The sequence below is a fragment of the Gymnodraco acuticeps genome, unplaced genomic scaffold, assembly GCF_902827175.1.
Source record: "Gymnodraco acuticeps unplaced genomic scaffold, fGymAcu1.1, whole genome shotgun sequence".
In the NCBI taxonomy this organism is placed as follows: domain Eukaryota; kingdom Metazoa; phylum Chordata; class Actinopteri; order Perciformes; family Bathydraconidae; genus Gymnodraco; species Gymnodraco acuticeps.
This window is the reverse complement of record NW_022991143.1, coordinates 1,261-22,223: the sequence shown is the minus strand read 5'-3', so window position 1 is coordinate 22,223 and position 20,963 is coordinate 1,261. Positions and strand designations below refer to the sequence as shown.

General features: G+C 46.6%; 1 protein-coding gene across 1 annotated transcript; it reads left to right on the top strand.

Annotated features, from left to right (window-relative positions):
• Positions 1-2,103: 2,103 nt before the first annotated feature.
• On the top strand, positions 2,104-19,125 carry LOC117560375 (A disintegrin and metalloproteinase with thrombospondin motifs 2-like; the record flags this gene model as incomplete). Its single annotated transcript, XM_034237240.1, is given in 8 exon segments — positions 2,104-2,576; positions 5,079-5,262; positions 8,415-8,518; positions 14,318-14,401; positions 17,000-17,083; positions 18,163-18,316; positions 18,433-18,538; positions 18,982-19,125. Coding segments are annotated over 8 exon segments (1,333 nt in total), but the record flags the coding sequence as incomplete, so codon positions are not given.
• Between the last annotated feature and the right edge of the window lie 1,838 nt (positions 19,126-20,963).

The following is a 20,963-nucleotide window of genomic DNA, read 5'->3' as shown; positions in this document are numbered from 1 at the left end:
TGAACATCAGCAGGAGAGGACTCTTTAAAGTAGAGACACTACATACTGATATACACCTGAACATCAGCAGGAGAGGACTCTTTAAAGTAGAGACACTACATACTGATATACACCTGAACATCAGCAGGAGAGGACTCTTTAAAGTAGAGACACTACATACTGATATACACCTGAACATCAGCAGGAGAGGACTCTTTAAAGTAGAGACACTACATACTGATATACACCTGAACATCAGCAGGAGAGGACTCTTTAAAGTAGAGACACTACATACTGATATACACCTGAACAAGAGGAGAGGACTCTTTAAAGTAGAGACAACATACTGATATACACCTGAACATCAGCAGGAGAGGACTCTTTAAAGTAGAGACACTACATACTGATATACACCTGAACATCAGCAGGAGAGGACTCTTTAAAGTAGAGACACTACATACTGATACACCTGAACATCAGCAGGAGAGGACTCTTTAAAGTAGAGACACTATATACTGCAGACTGAGCTTTCAGGATTTTGTCTCGTGTGATTGAGATATTTTACAGATATTAAAAGCATATTGTGAAATGACTCTTCAGCTTTTTGATCTTGAAATGTTTCCATAACCCAGAGTCTCTTCACATGGAAGCGCTTCTGACTCAGAGAACTTTCCTCTCCACGTTTTTCCCATAAATCTCTCTGTTTATACGCTGTGCCGTCTGAGGAATGTGAGGGATTCAGATCATATTTCATCATCCAGTGTGTGTGTGTGTGTGTGTGTGTGGTGTGTGTGTGTGTGTGTGTGTGTGTGTGTGTGTGTTGTGTGGTTGTGTGTGTGTGTGTGTGTGTGTGTGTGTGTGTGTGTGTGTGTGTGTGTGTGTGTGTGTGTGTGTGTGTGTGTGTGTGTGTGTGTGTGTGTGTGTGTGTGTGTGTGTGTGTTGGTGTGTGTGTGTTGCAGTGACTTCATTAGGAAAGAGGATGATGTATTTCTGTCTGAGGTTGCGGAGGTCAGGGGTCACACACATATATACACACACATTACATGTCACTTGTTAGATGCAAAAAGCAATGTATTTCTGTTGGTAGTGTGTTTCGTGCCTGCGTCTTTTTCTCCGGTCGGGTCGTGGAAGACCGGAAGCTGTGGTTCATAAACACATGTTCTAACTCAATATCAAGCCACGATTATTGTTTTTATGTTAAATCGTATAATGTCGGACTTTTTTTGTCGTCTGTGAGGAAAATAAATGTCTCAGAGCCTCAGAATACTGACACCTGTATTTTATTAAATCTCTTTTTCCTTCTAATTTGTTATTCTTTTCTAAATAATACACAATTATCCTTGTTTTTATTTAAAGTATTATTTTCTTTTTTTAAAAATGTTTTTCGGATTTCATATCGCATAAACACCATATCCCAACGTGCATTAAACTAAACAATCCAATCAGCGAGCTTAAACCAAAGCTGAGGATCTTGGGTAATCAGTTCAGTGGCTGTGTTTCTGTTTCCGGTTATTTTTATTTTGAAATTCAGTTCCTGACGGATGTATTCTGAGGCTCTGAGCCATTTATTTTCCTCACAGACGACAACAAAAGTCCGACATTATACAATTTAAAACAAAAGCAATAATCGTGGCTTGATATTAAGACCCGACCGGACAAAAAGACGCAGGCACGAAACATACTACCAATAGAAATACATTGCTTTTAAAATCGTTCTGTGTGACACGAAATGCTGTGAGACTGGGTTGCTATGGAGGTATTTATGACTGTTTCCACATTTATAACAACTGATCAATTATTATTATCATGTACTATTTTATTTTAGTGTTTACATCCAGTGGTTTAAAGTAAGTACAGTTACTTAAGTATTGTATTGAGGTACTTGTACTTATGTTTAGTATTTCAATTTATTCAAACTAGCTGCACCTTTACCAGCTTTGAGAACACTTAATGATCAATCATTATAAAACATATCATATATATTATTCTGAAATGGACCAATCAAACAACGACTACTTTTACTTTAACTAAAGTACAAGATCTGAGTACTTCTCCCTCCTCTGTGTATCATGCATTATACATATATATTAAAGTATGGTGGTAAACAGGGTGTCTCTCTCTCAGCCTCTCTCCATCAGCTGCTGTCAGACTTCGCTGTCGTTCGTCCAATCAGGACCAACGCCGAGGGCCACTTCCTGTCTGCATCAGTCTCCGCCCCCCGCCGCAACAGAAGACACGCCCCCTCCACCGACGACACGCCCTTTGACGTTAACAACCACAGACAAACAGACACGCCCACTTCACACCATGCCCTTCCCACATATGCCTCACCGTCCAATCAGAGAGGCCGTGGCTGGAGGGGGCGGGGTCCCGGGGAGCAGGAGGCAGAGCTCTTCTACAATGTGACGGTGTTCGGCAGGAATCTGCACCTGAGGCTGCGCCCGAACACCCGCCTGCTAGCCCCCGCCGCCACCATGGAGTGGGAGGAGTCAGGGCGACAACACTCTCAGCCAATAGGAGACGCCGGCTGCTTCTACACGGGAGACGTGACCAATATGGAGGACGCATCCGTCGCCATCAGCAACTGTGACGGGCTGGTAGGTGTCAGCTGATGTTTCACTGTGCAGATGTTTCACTGTGTCACAGTACAGATGTGTCACTGTACCTATAGCATTATCACTGTGAAGCATCTGTACAGATGCTTCACAGTGATAATGCTATAGGGTTGTTTTTCTGGGTTGGCCTGGGCCCCTTAGTTCCAGTGAAGCGGGTTTTTCAAAAAAAAGTAAATTCTGCAAAGAAAATCTACATTTTGAGAAAAATGTCAAAATTCTGGGAAGAATGTAATTTCTAACAAAAAAGGAAATTTTGAGAAAAAAGTAAATTTCGAGAAAAAAGTTGAATGGGCTAAATGTCCCACAGACAGACTCCAACATCAATAGAAAGCCTTCCCAGAAGAGTGGAAGCTGTTAGAGCTGCAAAGAGGACCAACTGCATGTTCATTAGGAATGGGATCAAAGCTCCTAGTTTCAAACACTTCAGTCCATGTGGCGTAGTGTTTCTGAAAGAACACAGATGTGAAAGGCGGTCAGAGAAAGGAGCTGAAACAGATCACTGCTTACAGCGGACTGAGTGAATCCAGATGTGGAGGAAGGATGAGAGGCGTTCAAGGGTTTGCTGCTGTGTCCTACATGCTGCTGTGTCCTACATGCTGCTGTGTCCTACGTGTCGCTGTGTCCTACATGCTGCTGTGTGCTACATGTTGCTGTGTCCTACATGCTGCTGTGTGCTACATGTTGCTGTGTCCTACATGCTGCTGTGTGCTACATGTTGCTGTGTCCTACATGCTGCTGTGTGCTACATGCTGCTGTGTCCTACATGTTGCTGTGTCCTACATGCTGCTGTGTGCTACATGTTGCTGTGTCCTACATGCTGCTGTGTGCTACATGTTGCTGTGTCCTACATGTCGCTGTGTCCTACATGCCGCTGTATGCTACATGTTGCTGTGTCCTACATGCTGCTGTGTCCTACATGTTGCTGTGTCCTACATAATCATTAATAATTCCTTACATTTATTATAGCGCTTTATCAATGACTCAAAGCGCTTTACATATACACACATTACACATATTTTATACATGCAATGGTCAGATACTGTGGACAATACCCACAGGAGCAAGTTCAGGTGAAGTGTCTTGCCCAAGGACACACCGGCTTTACAGACGCAGCAGCGACGGGTTTCACCCCTTGATCTGATGATCATTGCATAGCGCACTGCGCCACACCGTCCATCTTCACGCCTCGAGGTCATCGAGGCGCTTTTACAAGTACACATTAGTATCATACATGTACTGTGGACATTACCCACAGGAGCAAATCCGGGTGAAGTGTCTTGCCCAAGGACACAACGGCCTGACGCAGTGGCGGCAGGAGCGGGTTTCGAACTGGAGTTCCCCAGCACTCCCCTTGATCTGATGATCGGATGCACAGACCACTGCGCCACCCGTCCCTTATATGCTGCTGTGTCCTACATGCTGCTGTGTCCTACATGCTGCTGTGTCCTACATGTTGCTGTGTCCTACATGCTGCTGTGTGCTACATGCTGCTGTGTCCTACATGTTGCTGTGTCCTACATGCTGCTGTGTGCTACATGCTGCTGTGTCCTACATGTTGCTGTGTCCTACATGCTGCTGTGTGCTACATGCTGCTGTGTCCTACATGTTGCTGTGTCCTACATGCTGCTGTGTCCTACATGTTGCTGTGTCATACATGCTGCTGTGTGCTACATGTTGCTGTGTCCTACATGTCGCTGTGTCCTACATGTTGCTGTATGCTACATGTTGCTGTGTCCTACATGCTGCTGTGTCCTACATGCTGCTGTGTCCTACATGTTGCTGTGTCCTACATGCTGCTGTGTGCTACATGTTGCTGTGTCCTACATGTCGCTGTGTCCTACATGTTGCTGTATGCTACATGTTGCTGTGTCCTACATGCTGCTGTGTCCTACATGCTGCTGTGTCCTACATGTCGCTGGGTCCTACATGCTGCTGTGTCCTACATGCTGCTGTGTCCTACATGTTGCTGTGTGCTACATGTTGCTGTGTCCTACATGCTGCTGTGTCCTACATGCTGCTGTGTCCTACATGTCGCTGGGTCCTACATGCTGCTGTGTCCTACATGCTGCTGTGTCCTACATGCTGCTGTGTCCTACATGTTGCTGTGTCCTACATGCTGCTGTGTCCTACATGCTGCTGTGTCCTACATGCTGCTGTGTCCTACATGCTGCTGTGTCCTACATGCTGCTGTGTCCTACATGCTGCTGTGTCCTACATGCTGCTGTGTCCTACATGCTGCTGTGTCCTACATGCTGCTGTGTCCTACATGCTGCTGTGTCCTACATGTCGCTGGGTCCTACATGCTGCTGTGTCCTACATGCTGCTGTGTCCTACATGCTGCTGTGTCCTACATGTTGCTGTGTCCTACATGCTGCTGTGTCCTACATGCTGCTGTGTCCTACATGTCGCTGTGTCCTACATGCTGCTGTGTCCTAAATGCTGTGTCCTATCTTCTTCATTAACGCTGACTCTCTTCATGTGCAGGCCGGGATGATCCGGACGGGTCAGGAGGAGTTCTTCATCGAGCCGCTGGATCGATGGAGGACAGGAAGAGCAGAAGAGGAAGAGGAAGAGGAAGTAGAAGGAAGACGACACATCGTTTATCGCTCGTCGGCCATCATTAAGAAACAACCAGCTGTCAATCAAACGGCTGAAGACTTCCTCCGAGGTGAGTTCATCTCATCTGTGACCCGCTCTATCAGTCGGAGGTCCCAACGGCTCATTTCAAAATAAACGTGGATTTTCCTAAAAAAATAGTTGTTCGGATGTTTAGTTTGATTTGAGCAAAGTGTTGGCTTTCAGAATATGAAGCTTGTATTTCCAAAATCACACGATAAATACATTGAAGCTTGTGAAGGGAAGAAGACGGCTCTCACTCCACTCTGCTGTTCCGCAGCGCCGCCCCCCCTCCCTCCGCTGACAGTATGAATGTAAGGCGTATAGTGATCATAGATAACACGGCAGGGTCCGTTACAGTTTGTTTTTATCTGATTTGAAATAAACAAAGTCTTTCAGAATATTAAACTTGTTTCGCCAAATTCAGATGATAAATACAACTTTGAATCTTTGGCATAATTACAAGCGGAGAACGGAGTAACGTGAAGTCACAGCAGGCAAAACAACAGCCGGTGTTTCTCCTGAGAGTTTTCCCCGGGAAACAAACACAATACACACAAAGCAAAATTACACAAACACACACACGCGTACACACACACACACACACACACACACACACACACACACACACACACACACACACACACACACACTGGCGAGTTTCCCCCAGACCAGTAATCCAAACGAAAATATCTTCCCTCCGTAGTATTTTGATCATTTATTAATAATCAAAGAGATCGATCCAGAGAAGAGGAAACTTTGAAGGCCTTTCTCTCAAAATGATGACTCGTGACAATCATTATATAATGTGACATCTTTTGCTTAATATTTAGAGTAGAACAACAATCCTGATATCATTAGGAAGCTTGGAATATCCTCTTTCCAGCAGGGTATACAGCTCAAAATGTGTCTTCGGGTCAATGCGACAGATTTCGATAGAGCACGTTACAAATATAATCTCACAGTAGTCTCTTCTTTTCAAACTAACTTCCTACAGAGTGACCCTGAGGGCAGCATCTCCTGGTCCAATGGGATTCCTCGATGTGATTTTGGATCATGTAAAAAATTATCTCCGAGTCAAACAAACGTTTAGTTCAGCAGGATAATCTCCATTAACACCACTTTATGATTTCTGAAGTAAAGAGCTAATGTTGGGCTATAAAGGAACTACAGCACGGTCACATGACTTCACGTCACCACCGCTAAGCTAAAGGAGGCTAATGTTGGGCTATAAAGGAACTACAGCACGGTCACATGACTTCACGTCACCACCGCTAAGCTAAAGGAGGCTAATGTTGGGCTATAAAGGAACTACAGCACGGTCACATGACTTCACGTCACCACCGCTAAGCTAAAGGAGGCTGATGTTGGGCTATAAAGGAACTACAGCACGGTCACATGACTTCACGTCACCACCGCTAAGCTAAAGGAGGCTAATGTTGGGCTATAAAGGAACTACAGCAGGGTCACATGACTTCACGTCACCACCGCTAAGCTAAAGGAGGCTGATGTTGGGCTATAAAGGAACTACAGCACGGTCACCTGACTTCACGTCACCACCGCTAAGCTAAAGGTGGCTAATGTTGGGCTATAAAGGAACTACAGCACGGTCACATGACTTCACGTCACCACCGCTAAGCTAAAGGCTGCTAATGTTGGGCTATAAAGGAACTACAGCACGGTCACATGACTTCACGTCACCACCGCTAAGCTAAAGGCGGCTAATGTTGGGCTATAAAGGAACTACAGCACGGTCACATGACTTCACGTCACCACCGCTAAGCTAAAGGCGGCTAATGTTGGGCTATAAAGGAACTACAGCACGGTCACATGACTTCACGTCACCACCGCTAAGCTAAAGGCGGCTAATGTTGGGCTATAAAGGAACTACAGCACGGTCACATGACTTCACGTCACCACCGCTAAGCTAAAGGAGGCTAATGTTGGGATGTAAAGGAACTACAGCACGGTCACATGACTTCACGTCACCACCGCTAAGCTAAAGGCGGCTAATGTTGGGCTATAAAGGAACTACAGCACGGTCACATGACTTCACGTCACCACCGCTAAGCTAAAGGCGGCTAATGTTGGGCTATAAAGGAACTACAGCACGGTCACATGACTTCAGGTCACCACCGCTAAGCTAAAGGCGGCTAATGTTGGGCTATAAAGGAACTACAGCACGGTCACATGACTTCACGTCACCACCGCTAAGCTAAAGGTGGCTAATGTTGGGCTATAAAGGAACTACAGCACGGTCACATGACTTCACGTCACCACCGCTAAGCTAAAGGAGGCTAATGTTGGGCTGTAAAGGAACTACAGCACGGTCACATGACTTCACGTCACCACCGCTAAGCTAAAGGCGGCTAATGTTGGGCTATAAAGGAACTACAGCACGGTCACATGACTTCACGTCACCACCGCTAAGCTAAAGGCGGCTAATGTTGGGCTATAAAGGAACTACAGCACGGTCACATGACTTGATACATATTTAGTGCAGTGTCGAGGTTGTGAATAAGTGGTGTATTTTTTCTCAGTGTAGCTGCAGAATGAGAAGATCAAACTAACACATACACACACACACACACTCTCTCTCACACACACACACTCACACATACACACACACACTCACACTCACACATACACACACACACACTCTCTCTCACACACACACACTCACACAGGCTTATGTTTCGAACACAGAAACACATGTTCATAACTCAGGACCACAGAGGACTGAGTTCCACCTGAACATCAAACAGAACCAAAGCGTGGACGTTGACCTGAAAGCTCGGCAGCTCATAGCATCTGACAATGAGTGTTTAAGAGACCTCATTCCAGCACCAGTATTCGCTGGCCGGGTCCAGCGTGACTCTGTTTCTGTCCTCCGGTCCAGCGTGACTCCGCCGGGTTGAGACTGATCAACAGGAAACAACAGGAATGTTTTGATCAGTGAGGACGCTGAGAGCCAGGGTCTCTCAGACACTGATCATCGTTAAGCCTGACTACCCACAAACCGTTTAACACAAGGGACGTTCCCGCCGGTTTGTGGACGCAACCTCACCATCTTGGTTTTTGGTCGTCTCCTTGACTTCCTGTTTCTTCACTGCTTGATCCTTTTCTACCCCCCCTGTTCAGATACTGTCCTCATGAAGGTCTTTGAGGACAGGCAGAGTGATGTTGGTCTTTGTGTCCCTGCAGGTCCTCTGTTAGGCTCTCTGAACCTCACACAGGACGTTTGGACCGGATCCAGATCCGCTCGACACCGGCGCTACATCGAAGAGGCCGAAGAGTTCAACATCGAGGTAAATAAAGAGTTCAACATCGAGGTTACTGAATTGTTTTAGGAAGCGGCTGATGAACTGTTTTAGGAAGCGGCTGATGAACTGTTTTAGGAAGCGGCTGATGAACGGTTTTAGGAAGCGGCTGATGAACTGTTTTAGGAAGCGGCTGATGAACTGTTTTAGGAAGCGGTTGATGAACTGTTTTAGGAAGCGGCTGATGAACTGTTTTAGGATGCGGCTGATGAACTGTTTTAGGAAGCGGCTGATGAACTGTTTTAGGAAGCGGCTGATGAACGGTTTTAGGAAGCGGCTGATGAACTGTTTTAGGAAGCGGTTGATGAACTGTTTTAGGAAGCGGTTGATGAACTGTTTAGGAAGCGGCTGATGAACAGTTTAGGAAGCGGCTTGATGAACTGTTTTAGGAAGCGTTTGATGAACTGTTTTAGGAAGCGGCTGATGAACTGTTTTAGGAAGATGAACTGTTTAGGAAGCGGTTGATGAACTGTTTTAGGAAGCGGCTGATGAACTGTTTTAGGAAGCGGCTGATGAACTGTTTTAGGAAGATGAACTGTTTTAGGAAGCGGTTGATGAACTGTTTTAGGAAGCGGCTGATGAACTGTTTTAGGAAGCGGCTGATGAACTGTTTTAGGAAGCGGTTGATGAACTGTTTTAGGAAGCGGCTGATTAACTGTTTTAGGAAGCGGTTGATGAACTGTTTTAGGAAGCGGTTGATGAACTGTTTAGGAAGCGGTTTGATGAACTGTTTTTAGGAAGCGGCTGATGAACTGTTTTAGGAAGCGGTTGATGAACTGTTTTAGGAAGATGAACTGTTTTAGGAAGCGGTTGATGAACTGTTTTAGGAAGCGGTTGATGAACTGTTTTAGGAAGCGGCTGATGAACTGTTTTAGGAAGTGGTTGATTAACTGTTTTAGGAAGCAGCTGATGAACTGTTTTAGGAAGATGAATTGTTTTAGGAAGCGGTTGATGAACTGTTTTAGGAAGCGGCTGATGAACTGTTTTAGGAAGTGGCTGATGAACTGTTTTAGGAAGCGGTTGATGAACTGTTTTAGGAAGCGGCTGATGAACTGTTTTAGGAAGCGGCTGATGAACTGTTTTAGGAAGCGGCTGATGAACAGTTTTAGGAAGCGGTTGATGAACTGTTTTAGGAAGCGGCTGATGAACTGTTTTAGGAAGATGAACTGTTTTAGGAAGCGGTTGATGAACTGTTTTAGGAAGCGGCTGATGAACTGTTTTAGGAAGCGGCTGATGAACTGTTTTAGGAAGCGGCTGATTAACTGTTTTAGGAAGCGGTTGATGAACTGTTTTAGGAAGCGGCTGATGAACTGTTTTAGGAAGCGGTTGATGAACTGTTTTAGGAAGCGGTTGATGAACTGTTTTAGGAAGCGGTTGATGAACTGTTTTTAGGAAGATGAACTGTTTAGGAAGCGGTTGATGAACTGTTTTAGGAAGCGGCTGATGAACTGTTTTAGGATGCGGCTGATGAACGGTTTTAGGAAGCGGCTGATGAACTGTTTTTAGGAAGCGGTTGATGAACTGTTTTAGGAAGCGGCTGATTAACTGTTTAGTAAGCGGTTGATGAACTGTTTTAGGGAAGCGGCTGATGAACTGTTTTAGGAAGCGGTTGATGAACTGTTTTAGGAAGCGGCTGATTAACTGTTTTAGGGAAGCGGCTGATGAACTGTTTTAGGAAGCGGTTGATGAACTGTTTTAGGAAGCGGCTGATGAACAGTTTTAGGAAGCGGCTGATGAAACTGTTTTAGGAAGCGGTTGATGAACTGTTTTAGGAGCGGCTGATGACTGTTTAGGAAATGAACTGTTTTAGGAAAGCGTGTGATGAACTGTTTAGGAAGCGGCTGATGACCTGTTGTAGGAAGCGTCTGAGGAACTGTTTTAGGGAAGCGGCTGATGAACTGTTTTAGGAAGCGGTTGATGAACTGTTTTAGGAAGCGGCTGATTAACTGTTTTAGGAAGCGGCTGATGAACTGTTTTTAGGAAGCGGCTGATGAACTGTTTTAGGAAGCGTTGATGAACTGTTTTAGGAAGCGGCTGATGAACTGTTTTAGGAAGATGAACTGTTTTAGGAAGCGGTTGATGAACTGTTTTAGAAGCGGTTGATGAACTGTTTTAGGGAAGCGGCTGATGAACTGTTTTAGGAAGCGTTGATGAACTGTTTTTAGGGAAGCGGTTGATGAACTGTTTTAGGAAGCGGCTGATGAACGGTTTTAGGAAGCGGCTGATGAACTGTTTTAGGAAGCGGCTGATGAACGGTTTTAGGAAGCGGCTGATGAACTGTTTTAGGAAGCGGCTGATGAACTGTTTTAGGAAGCGGCTGATGAACTGTTTTAGGATGCGGCTGATGAACTGTTTTAGGAAGCGGCTGATGAACTGTTTTAGGAAGCGGCTGATGAACGGTTTTAGGAAGCGGCTGATGAACTGTTTTAGGAAGCGGCTGATGAACTGTTTTAGGAAGCGGTTGATGAACTGTTTTAGGAAGCGGCTGATGAACTGTTTTAGGATGCGGCTGATGAACTGTTTTAGGAAGCGGCTGATTAACTGTTTTAGGAAGCGGCTGATGAACTGTTTTAGGAAGCGGTTGATGAACTGTTTTAGGAAGCGGTTGATGAACTGTTTTAGGAAGCGGCTGATGAACAGTTTTAGGAAGCGGCTGATGAACTGTTTTAGGAAGCGGTTGATGAACTGTTTTAGGAAGCGGCTGATGAACTGTTTTAGGAAGATGAACTGTTTTAGGAAGCGGTTGATGAACTGTTTTAGGAAGCGGCTGATGAACTGTTTTAGGAAGCGGCTGATGAACTGTTTTAGGAAGATGAACTGTTTTAGGAAGCGGTTGATGAACTGTTTTAGGAAGCGGCTGATGAACTGTTTTAGGAAGCGGCTGATGAACTGTTTTAGGAAGCGGTTGATGAACTGTTTTAGGAAGCGGCTGATTAACTGTTTTAGGAAGCGGTTGATGAACTGTTTTAGGAAGCGGTTGATGAACTGTTTTAGGAAGCGGTTGATGAACTGTTTTAGGAAGCGGCTGATGAACTGTTTTAGGAAGCGGTTGATGAACTGTTTTAGGAAGATGAACTGTTTTAGGAAGCGGTTGATGAACTGTTTTAGGAAGCGGTTGATGAACTGTTTTAGGAAGCGGCTGATGAACAGTTTTAGGAAGCGGCTGATGAACTGTTTTAGGAAGTGGTTGATTAACTGTTTTAGGAAGCAGCTGATGAACTGTTTTAGGAAGATGAACTGTTTTAGGAAGCGGTTGATGAACTGTTTTAGGAAGCGGCTGATGAACTGTTTTAGGAAGTGGCTGATGAACTGTTTTAGGAAGCGGTTGATGAACTGTTTTAGGAAGCGGCTGATGAACTGTTTTAGGAAGCGGCTGATGAACTGTTTTAGGAAGCGGCTGATGAACAGTTTTAGGAAGCGGTTGATGAACTGTTTTAGGAAGCGGCTGATGAACTGTTTTAGGAAGATGAACTGTTTTAGGAAGCGGTTGATGAACTGTTTTAGGAAGCGGCTGATGAACTGTTTTAGGAAGCGGCTGATGAACTGTTTTAGGAAGCGGTTGATGAACTGTTTTAGGAAGCGGCTGATTAACTGTTTTAGGAAGCGGTTGATGAACTGTTTTAGGAAGCGGCTGATGAACTGTTTTAGGAAGCGGTTGATGAACTGTTTTAGGAAGCGGTTGATGAACTGTTTTAGGAAGCGGTTGATGAACTGTTTTAGGAAGATGAACTGTTTTAGGAAGCGGTTGATGAACTGTTTTAGGAAGCGGCTGATGAACTGTTTTAGGATGCGGCTGATGAACGGTTTTAGGAAGCGGCTGATGAACTGTTTTAGGAAGCGGTTGATGAACTGTTTTAGGAAGCGGCTGATGAACTGTTTTAGTAAGCGGTTGATGAATTGTTTTAGGAAGCGGCTGATGAACTGTTTTAGGAAGCGGTTGATGAACTGTTTTAGGAAGCGGCTGATTAACTGTTTTAGGAAGCGGCTGATGAACTGTTTTAGGAAGCGGTTGATGAACTGTTTTAGGAAGCGGCTGATGAACAGTTTTAGGAAGCGGCTGATGAACTGTTTTAGGAAGCGGTTGATGAACTGTTTTAGGAAGCGGCTGATGAACTGTTTTAGGAAGATGAACTGTTTTAGGAAGCGGTTGATGAACTGTTTTAGGAAGCGGCTGATGAACTGTTTTAGGAAGCGGCTGATGAACGGTTTTAGGAAGCGGCTGATGAACTGTTTTAGGAAGCGGCTGATGAACTGTTTTAGGAAGCGGTTGATGAACTGTTTTAGGAAGCGGCTGATGAACTGTTTTAGGAAGCGGTTGATGAACTGTTTTAGGAAGCGGTTGATGAACTGTTTTAGGAAGCGGCTGATTAACTGTTTTAGGAAGCGGTTGATGAACTGTTTTAGGAAGCGGTTGATGAACTGTTTTAGGAAGCGGCTGATGAACTGTTTTAGGAAGCGGTTGATGAACTGTTTTAGGAAGCGGTTGATGAACTGTTTTAGGAAGATGAACTGTTTTAGGAAGCGGTTGATGAACTGTTTTAGGAAGCGGTTGATGAACTGTTTTAGGAAGCGGCTGATGAACAGTTTTAGGAAGCGGTTGATGAACTGTTTTAGGAAGCGGCTGATGAACTGTTTTAGGAAGATGAACTGTTTTAGGAAGCGGTTGATGAACTGTTTTAGGAAGCGGCTGATGAACTGTTTTAGGAAGCGGTTGATGAACTGTTCTAGGAAGCGGCTGATGAACTGTTCTAGGAAGCGGCTGATGAACTGTTTTAGGAAGCGGCTGATGAACAGTTTTTAGGAAGCGGCTGATGAACTGTTTATAGGAAGCGGCTGATGAAACTGTTTTAGGAGGAAGCGGCTGATGAACTGTTTTAGGAAGCGGCCGGATGAAACTGCTTTAGGAAGCGGTTGATGAACTGTTTTAGGAAGGCGGCCGATGACTGTTTTTAGGAAGCGGCCGATGAACTGTTTTTAGGAAGCGGCCGATGAACTTTTTTAGGAAGCGGCCGATTAACTGTTTTAGGAAGCGGCCGATGAACTGCTTTTAGGAAGCGGTCCGATGAACTGTTTTATAGGAAGCGGCCGATGAACTGTTTTAGGAAGCGGCCGATGAACTGTTTAGGAAGCGGCCGAGGAACTGTTCTAGGAAGCGGCGATGAACTGTTTTAGGGAAGCGGTCGATGAACTGTTTTAGGAAGGCGGGTCGGATGAACTTTTGTTTTAGGAAGCGGCCGATGAACTGTTTTAGGAAGCGGCCGATGAACTGTTTTAGGAAGCGGTCGATGAACTGTTTTAGGAAGCGGCCGATGAACTGTTTTAGGAAGCGGCTGATGAACTGTTTTAGGAAGCGGCCGATGAACTGTTTTAGGAAGCGGCCGATGAACTGTTTTAGGAAGCGGCCGATGAACTGTTTTAGGAAGCGGTCGATGAACTGTTTAGGAAGCGCCGATTAACTGTTTTAGGAAGCGGGCCGATGAACTGTTTTAGGAAGCGGTTGATGAACTGTTTTAGGATGCGGCTGATGAACTGTTTTAGGATTCGGCTGATGAACTGTTTTAGGAAGCGGCTGATGAACTGTTTTAGGATGCGGCTGATGAACTGTTTTAGGAAGCGGCTGATGAACTGTTTTAGGAAGCGGCTGATGAACTGTTTTAGGAAGCGGTTGATGAACTGTTTTAGGAAGCGGCTGATGAACTGTTTTAGGAAGCGGTTGATGAACTGTTTTAGGAAGCGGTTGATGAACTGTTGAATGAACTGATTGACCTCTTCTGTTTCCTCCTGCAGGTTTTGTTAGCAGTGGATTATTCCGTTCTTCTCTTCCACGGTCGAGACCACATTCAGAAATATCTCCTGACCCTCATGAACATAGTGAGTGGAAACATGCTCTGATTCTTAATTCTGTGGTGAAAGTGAACGGAAAGCTGGTCTTCAATATGGCTCCGAACCGGCCCTGGAGCCAGATGGTATACGTCTCAAGTGAGAGGAAACAGCTGGTGGACTTGACAGGGGACTAACTAACATATCTTTATTATTTTAAACTAACAGCCCCGTAAGTTAAACCTGTGTTCACCCAATAACACAAATCAACGTTCATAGAGATTCAGGTCCTGATGTCTGATTCCAGAACAGAGAAGGAGCTTGAACTGGAGTGTAAAGAAAGCACTGACTGAGAGTTTGATCACAGGTCTTTTAGTAACAAGTTGGTCCAGGTCTAACTAAACTTTCCACTGTGGATCTAAAGACAGATTCCTCTCCTCAGACATCCAGAAACACTTCTCTGTAAAGTCTTCAGAGAGAGTGAGCCCCATGCAGGTCTGCAGTCTGTGCTGAGGACAGTGTGTGGGCCTCATCCCCGAGGGGGGGGGGGGGGTATAAAGCTCTCAGACAGAATCCAGATGCTCCCAGGTCAGATCGCTGTGTTTCTAAAGCTCTGCAGGATGCAGGAGGACATCAGAGAAAACATCTGGACATTTAACTAATGCGTCATGAAATCCCAAGTCCAGCTGCACAGAGCCTCAGAACCTCCGAGACTAAGGATCAGCAACACCCAGAGACACACAGAGCCTCAGAACCATCACTTGAGAAACCCAGCAGATTTATGAATAACATTTACCTGCAAGGACACCTGACAAAGCCACCAAGCAACTGGAGGTCATTTCAGTCTGACTAACTTCTGTCTGTCTAGATCACACAAAGCATCGTTATTTAATGAACGGGGAGAGACAGATGTTTAGACATGCAGCGTGTTGTTGGAGGGTAAAGTTACTGCACGTCTAACCAACCCATACAAACTGTAATCTGACCCAAAGTCCGGCTGAACTTCCTCCGTGAGTCTCAGCTGGACCCAAAGTGGATTTATTACCTCTCTATTGGGGGGGGGGGGGGGGGGGGGGGGGTCCAGGCTGCTGAGGGTCAAAGGTCACCCAGCAGGGGATCAATGCCCAGTTAGAACCAGAAACCTGATTCTGTCTGTTCTCTGAGCCGAAGACCTCACCATGTGTGCGTCACTCTTTAGTGTCCCCCGGTCTCCCAGCTGTGTGCGTCACTCTTTAGTGTCCCCTGGTCTCCAGCTGTGTGCCTCACTCTTTAGTGTCCCCTGGTCTCCAGTTGTGTGCGTCACTCTTTAGTGTCCCCTGGTCTCTAGCTGTGTGCATCACTCTTTAGTGTCCCCAGGTCTCCAGCTGTGTGCGTCACTCTTTAGTGTCCCCAGGTCTCCAGCTGTGTGCGTCACTCTTTAGCGTCAAATCAAATCAAGTTTTATTTATATAGCACATTTATAAAGGATGTTTGGTGGAGCCAAAGTGCTGAACATATAATAAAAATAGCCTACAGTAGAGACGCTTTACAGCAAATACAACAGCACAGACCCTCTGTCCTCAGACCCTCTGTCCTTAGACCCTCTGTCCTTAGACCTCTGTCCTCAGACCCTCTGTCCTCAGACCCTCTGTCCTTAGACCCTCTGTCCTCAGACCCTCTGTCCTTAGACCCTCTGTCCTCAGACCCTCTGTCCTCAGACCCTCTGTCCTTAGACCCTCTGTCCTTAGACCCTCTGTCCTCAGACCCTCTGTCCTTAGACCCTTTGTCCTTAGACCCTCTGTCCTCAGACCCTCTGTCCTTAGACCCTCACATCGTACAAGGAAAAACTTCCAGAGAAAACCCACAGTTTAAGGGGAAAAAATGACCCCTGGTCTCCCAGCTGTGTGCGTCACTCTTTAGTGTCCCCTGGTCTCCAGCTGTGTGCGTCACTCTTTAGTGTCCCCTGGTCTCCAGCTGTGTGCGTCACTCTTTAGTGTCCCCTGGTCTCCAGCTGTGTGCGTCACTCTTTAGTGTCCCCTGGTCTCCAGCTGTGTGCGTCACTCTTTAGTGTCCCCTGGTCTCCCAGCTGTGTGCGTCACTCTTTAGTGTCCCCTGGTCTCCCAGCTGTGTGCGTCACTCTTTAGTGTCCCCTGGTCTTCTAGCTGTGTGCGTCACCCTTTAGTGTCCCCTGGTCTCCCAGCTGTGTGCGTCACTCTTTAGTGTCCCCTGGTCTTCTAGCTGTGTGCGTCACTCTTTAGTGTCCCCTGGTCTTCTAGCTGTGTGCGTCACTCTTTAGTGTCCCCTGGTCTCCCAGCTGTGTGCGTCACTCTTTAGTGTCCCCTGGTCTTCTAGCTGTGTGCGTCACTCTTTAGTGTCCCCTGGTCTTCTAGCTGTGTGCGTCACTCTTTAGTGTCCCCTGGTCTTCTAGCTGTGTGCGTCACTCTTTAGTGTCCCCTGGTCTTCTAGCTGTGTGCGTCACTCTTTAGTGTCCCCTGGTCTTCTCGCTGTGTGCGCTTTTAGTAAACGCTGCCTTGTCTCCTCAAGTTGCTGAATGTTTTCTAAATGCTGTATGTGTTGTTGCTGAAGATGTTTCTTCATGAGTACAGGAACATTTGTGTTTTCAGAGTAGATGGAGTAATGTTTGCCCCCCCCCCCCCCTCTGTGATTCAGGTTAATGAGATCTATCAAGATCACTCTCTGGGCGCCAACATCAACGTAGTGCTGGTCCGGATCGTCATGCTGTCTCCATCCAAGGTACGAACTCTGCTGTAAGAGACTCAGCAGGTCCCTGTGTGACTCAGGAGGTCCCTGTGTGACTCAGGAGGTCCCTGTGTGACTCAGCAGGTCCCTGTGTGACTCAGGAGGTCCCTGTGTGACTCAGGAGGTCCCTGTTTGACTCAGCAGGTCCCTGTTTGACTCAGCAGGTCCCTGTGTGACTCAGCAGGTCCCTGTGTGACTCAGGAGGTCCCTGTGTGACTCAGGAGGTCCCTGTGTGACTCAGCAGGTCCCTGTGTGACTCAGGAGATCCCTGTGTGTCTCAGGAGGTCCCTGTGTGACTCAGCAGGTCCCTGTGGGACTCAGGAGGTCCCTGTGTGACTCAGCAGGTCCCTGTGTGACTCAGCAGGTCCCTGTGTGACTCAGCAGGTCCCTGTGTGACTCAGCAGGTCCCTGTGTGACTTAGCAGGTCCCTGTGTGACCCAGGAGGTCCCTGTGTGACTCAGCAGGTCCCTGTGTGACTCAGCAGGTCCCTGTGTGACTCAGCAGGTCCCTGTGTGACTTAGCAGGTCCCTGTGTGACCCAGGAGGTCCCTGTGTGACTCAGCAGGTCCCTCTGTGACTCAGGAGGTCCCTGTGTGACTCAGCAGGTCCCTGTGTAGCTCAGGAGGTCCCTGTGTGACTCAGCAGGTCCCTGTGTGACTCAGCAGGTCCCTGTGTGACTCAGGAGGTCCTCAGAGATGGAGCTTCCAGATGTTCCCAACAAAGAGCGATGAAGAGGATTCAGGTCCAAAAGTGTAGCATGTCAGCTAGTTCACTGAAGGTGCTGGGAGGCTGTGGCTCAGTGGGGAAGTGCGTTGATCTTGGGATCAGGGGAGCACTGGTTCAATTCCGCTGCAGTCAGCATGTCGTTGTGTCCCTGGAGACAATACAGCTTTATTTAGAAAGCACTTCAAACGCTCCAGACCAAAGTGCTGCACAGTCAAGATCACACAGCTCCGCTCACACACCGTGAAACAAGTCAAAAGAACAGACCATTTAAAAGCAACTCCAGCCCAAGTTGCTCCTGTGGGGATTGTCCCCAGTACTGATGTGTCAGTCTCTCGTGTTCCTCTTCAGTCTCAGCAGCTGATCTCCGTGGGGAACCCTCAGAAGAGCCTGGAGAATGTGTGCGGCTGGTCCTACCTCCAGCAGAGAGAGCAGAGCCACGCCGAGCAGCACGACCACACCGTGTACCTGACCAGGCAGGAGTTCGGGCCCTCGGGCATGCAGGGTATACTCATTAAACTAACAAGTACTTATACTACAAGTACTAATACTACAAGTACTAATACTACAAGTACTAATACTAACACCATCTCCCTGACCCCTGACCTCTAACCTCTGCAGGTTATGCTCCAGTTAAAGGAATGTGTCAGCTGCACCGGAGCTGTGTCCTCGTCCTCGAAGACGGATTCTCCTCAGCCTTCGTCGCTGCTCATGAAACGGGACACGTGTGAGACGCACACACAGACACACACACACAGACACACACACACTGCAACAATCAGCTATAACTCACAGGTGTCCACGTAGAGACGATAACGACTCGTAGAGACCATAACGACTCGTAGGTGTCCTCGTAGAGACCATAACGACTCGTTGAGACCATAACGACTCGCAGGTGTCCTCATAGAGACCATAACGACTCGTTGAGACCATAACGACTCGCAGGTGTCCTCATAGAGACCATAACGACTCGCAGGTGTCCTCATAGAGACCATAACGACTCGTTGAGACCATAACGACTCGCAGGTGTCCTCGTAGAGACCATAACGACTCGCAGGTGTCCTCGTAGAGATCATAAAGACTTGCAGGTGTCCTCGTAGAGATGCTAACTGGTGTCCAGTGTGAATGAAACTGACCTCCAGGTGTCTCTTGTCTGTCCCTGTCTCTCAGGCTGGGGATGGAGCATGACGGAGAGGCGAACGCCTGCGAGGACGACGTCCCGCTGGGCAGCATCATGTCCCCGAGGGTCCAGGCCACCTTCCACCGGTACCACTGGTCCCGCTGCAGCTGGAAGGAGCTGCACACCTACCTGAAGTGAGTCCTGAGGACAGAGAACCACAGGGACACTCAGGACGTCTCACACGGAGACATGTGTTTCTGAACGATGTTAAAGGTCACCTATCGTGCAAAATCCACTTGTTCATGTCTTTTATACATCAGCATGTGTCCCCTCTGTGTAAAGAGACTCTCTCTTTACACAGACATGTGTCCCCTCTTCTTCATGTCTCTTCTACATCACCATGTGTCCCCTCTTCTTCATGTCTCTTCTACATCACCATGTGTCCCCTCTTCTTCATGTCTCTTCTACATCAACATGTGTCCCCTCTTCTTCATGTCTCTTCTACATCAACACGTGTCCCCTCTTCTTCATGTCTCTTCTACATCAACATGTGTCCCCTCTTCTTCATGTCTCTTCTACATCAACATGTGTCCCCTCTTCTCCATGTCTCTTCTACATCAACATGTGTCCCCTCTTCTTCATTACATTACATTGCATTTAGCTGACGCTTTTATCCAAAGCGACTTACAATAAGTGCGTTCGACCAGGAAGACACAACCTTGAAGAAAACAGAATCATAAAGTACATCAGGTTTCATAGAGCAAAAACATTTCAAGTGCTACTCAACTGGCTTTAGGTAAGCCAGTCCTTTATTAGTATATAAGTGCTTTGTTAATAGTTCTAACGCTGGAAGTGGAGTCGAAAGAGATGAGTTTTCAGTCTGGAAGGTGTGTAAGCTTTCTGCTGTCCTGATGTCAATGGGGAGCTCATTCCACCATCTTGGAGCCAGGATAGCAAACCCACGTGTTTCTGAGGATGGGAACATGATGAATATGCTCACCTTAGCTGTTGTTCTGTTCAATGGCATTAAAACGAGAAAAAGGGTTTTCATATTAGCTGCTAATGATAGCTTCCAGAGTGTATGATTCTTTTGGGTATTCTGGCTACGCGTCACTCTCACTCCTTATTTGGTAAAGTGTGTGTGTATGTGGGAGTTCCCTTCGATTCTATTGGCTCTAACGGTCAGAAAGAGATGTCAATCCTCAAAATCGACCAATGGGTTCCAGAGAAACGGCAAAACCCCTATTTCCACCCAAATCACCTCAGAGGTGGAGTTTTTTTTTGCTAAACCTCTAAAAAGGTGAAATGTCACTTGTTTTGCATCAATCTTGATACAGGGTTATTATATGTTGTACTTTGGATTCCTAAAGCTGTCACTACAGGCATACAAAAATCTTGAAGCTGGGCGTGTCTGAGGCTTGGCGATTTCTCGCGCCCAACGCGACCAACAACCAATCACATGAATCTCCCGCCCCCGGCATACAAAGCAATAGCAATGTTAACACGAAGCAAACTGGATATAAAATCCCCAAACAGGCGAAAACCTACCAGTTCCACCCACTGTCTCTGCCTCCTCCCTCCATGCCTCGCTCCTCCGGTTTGTATCCCGGTAGATGAACAGAGACTGATCAAACAGCACCGGGTGATTCACTACCGCTGTAATGAATTTTCCCTCCATTTTTTGGAATATGAGGAAATGACCTGCGTAGTCTCTCCCAGCATATACGCGGTTTGATTGGCTAGCGCTTGTACTGTCAGATTTGCATACCCTGGATTTGATTGGCTGATGCCAAGCATCGAGCCTCAAAAGTTGAATATTGTTCAACTTTTGATGCCGATAGATGCTTGTGATGCTTGCAAAGCCATGCCATGCTCCCCACAATGCAGTTCGGCGAAGTTTAAAAATCTTCTACGTCACCCCATTCAAATGAATGGGCGAAGCGTTGAAGCATTTTTCGATGCCTGTAGTGTAGACATCATCCAAGGGTGGTTTTCACTGTAAGTAAAAAATACTTTTTGGACGGACACTATA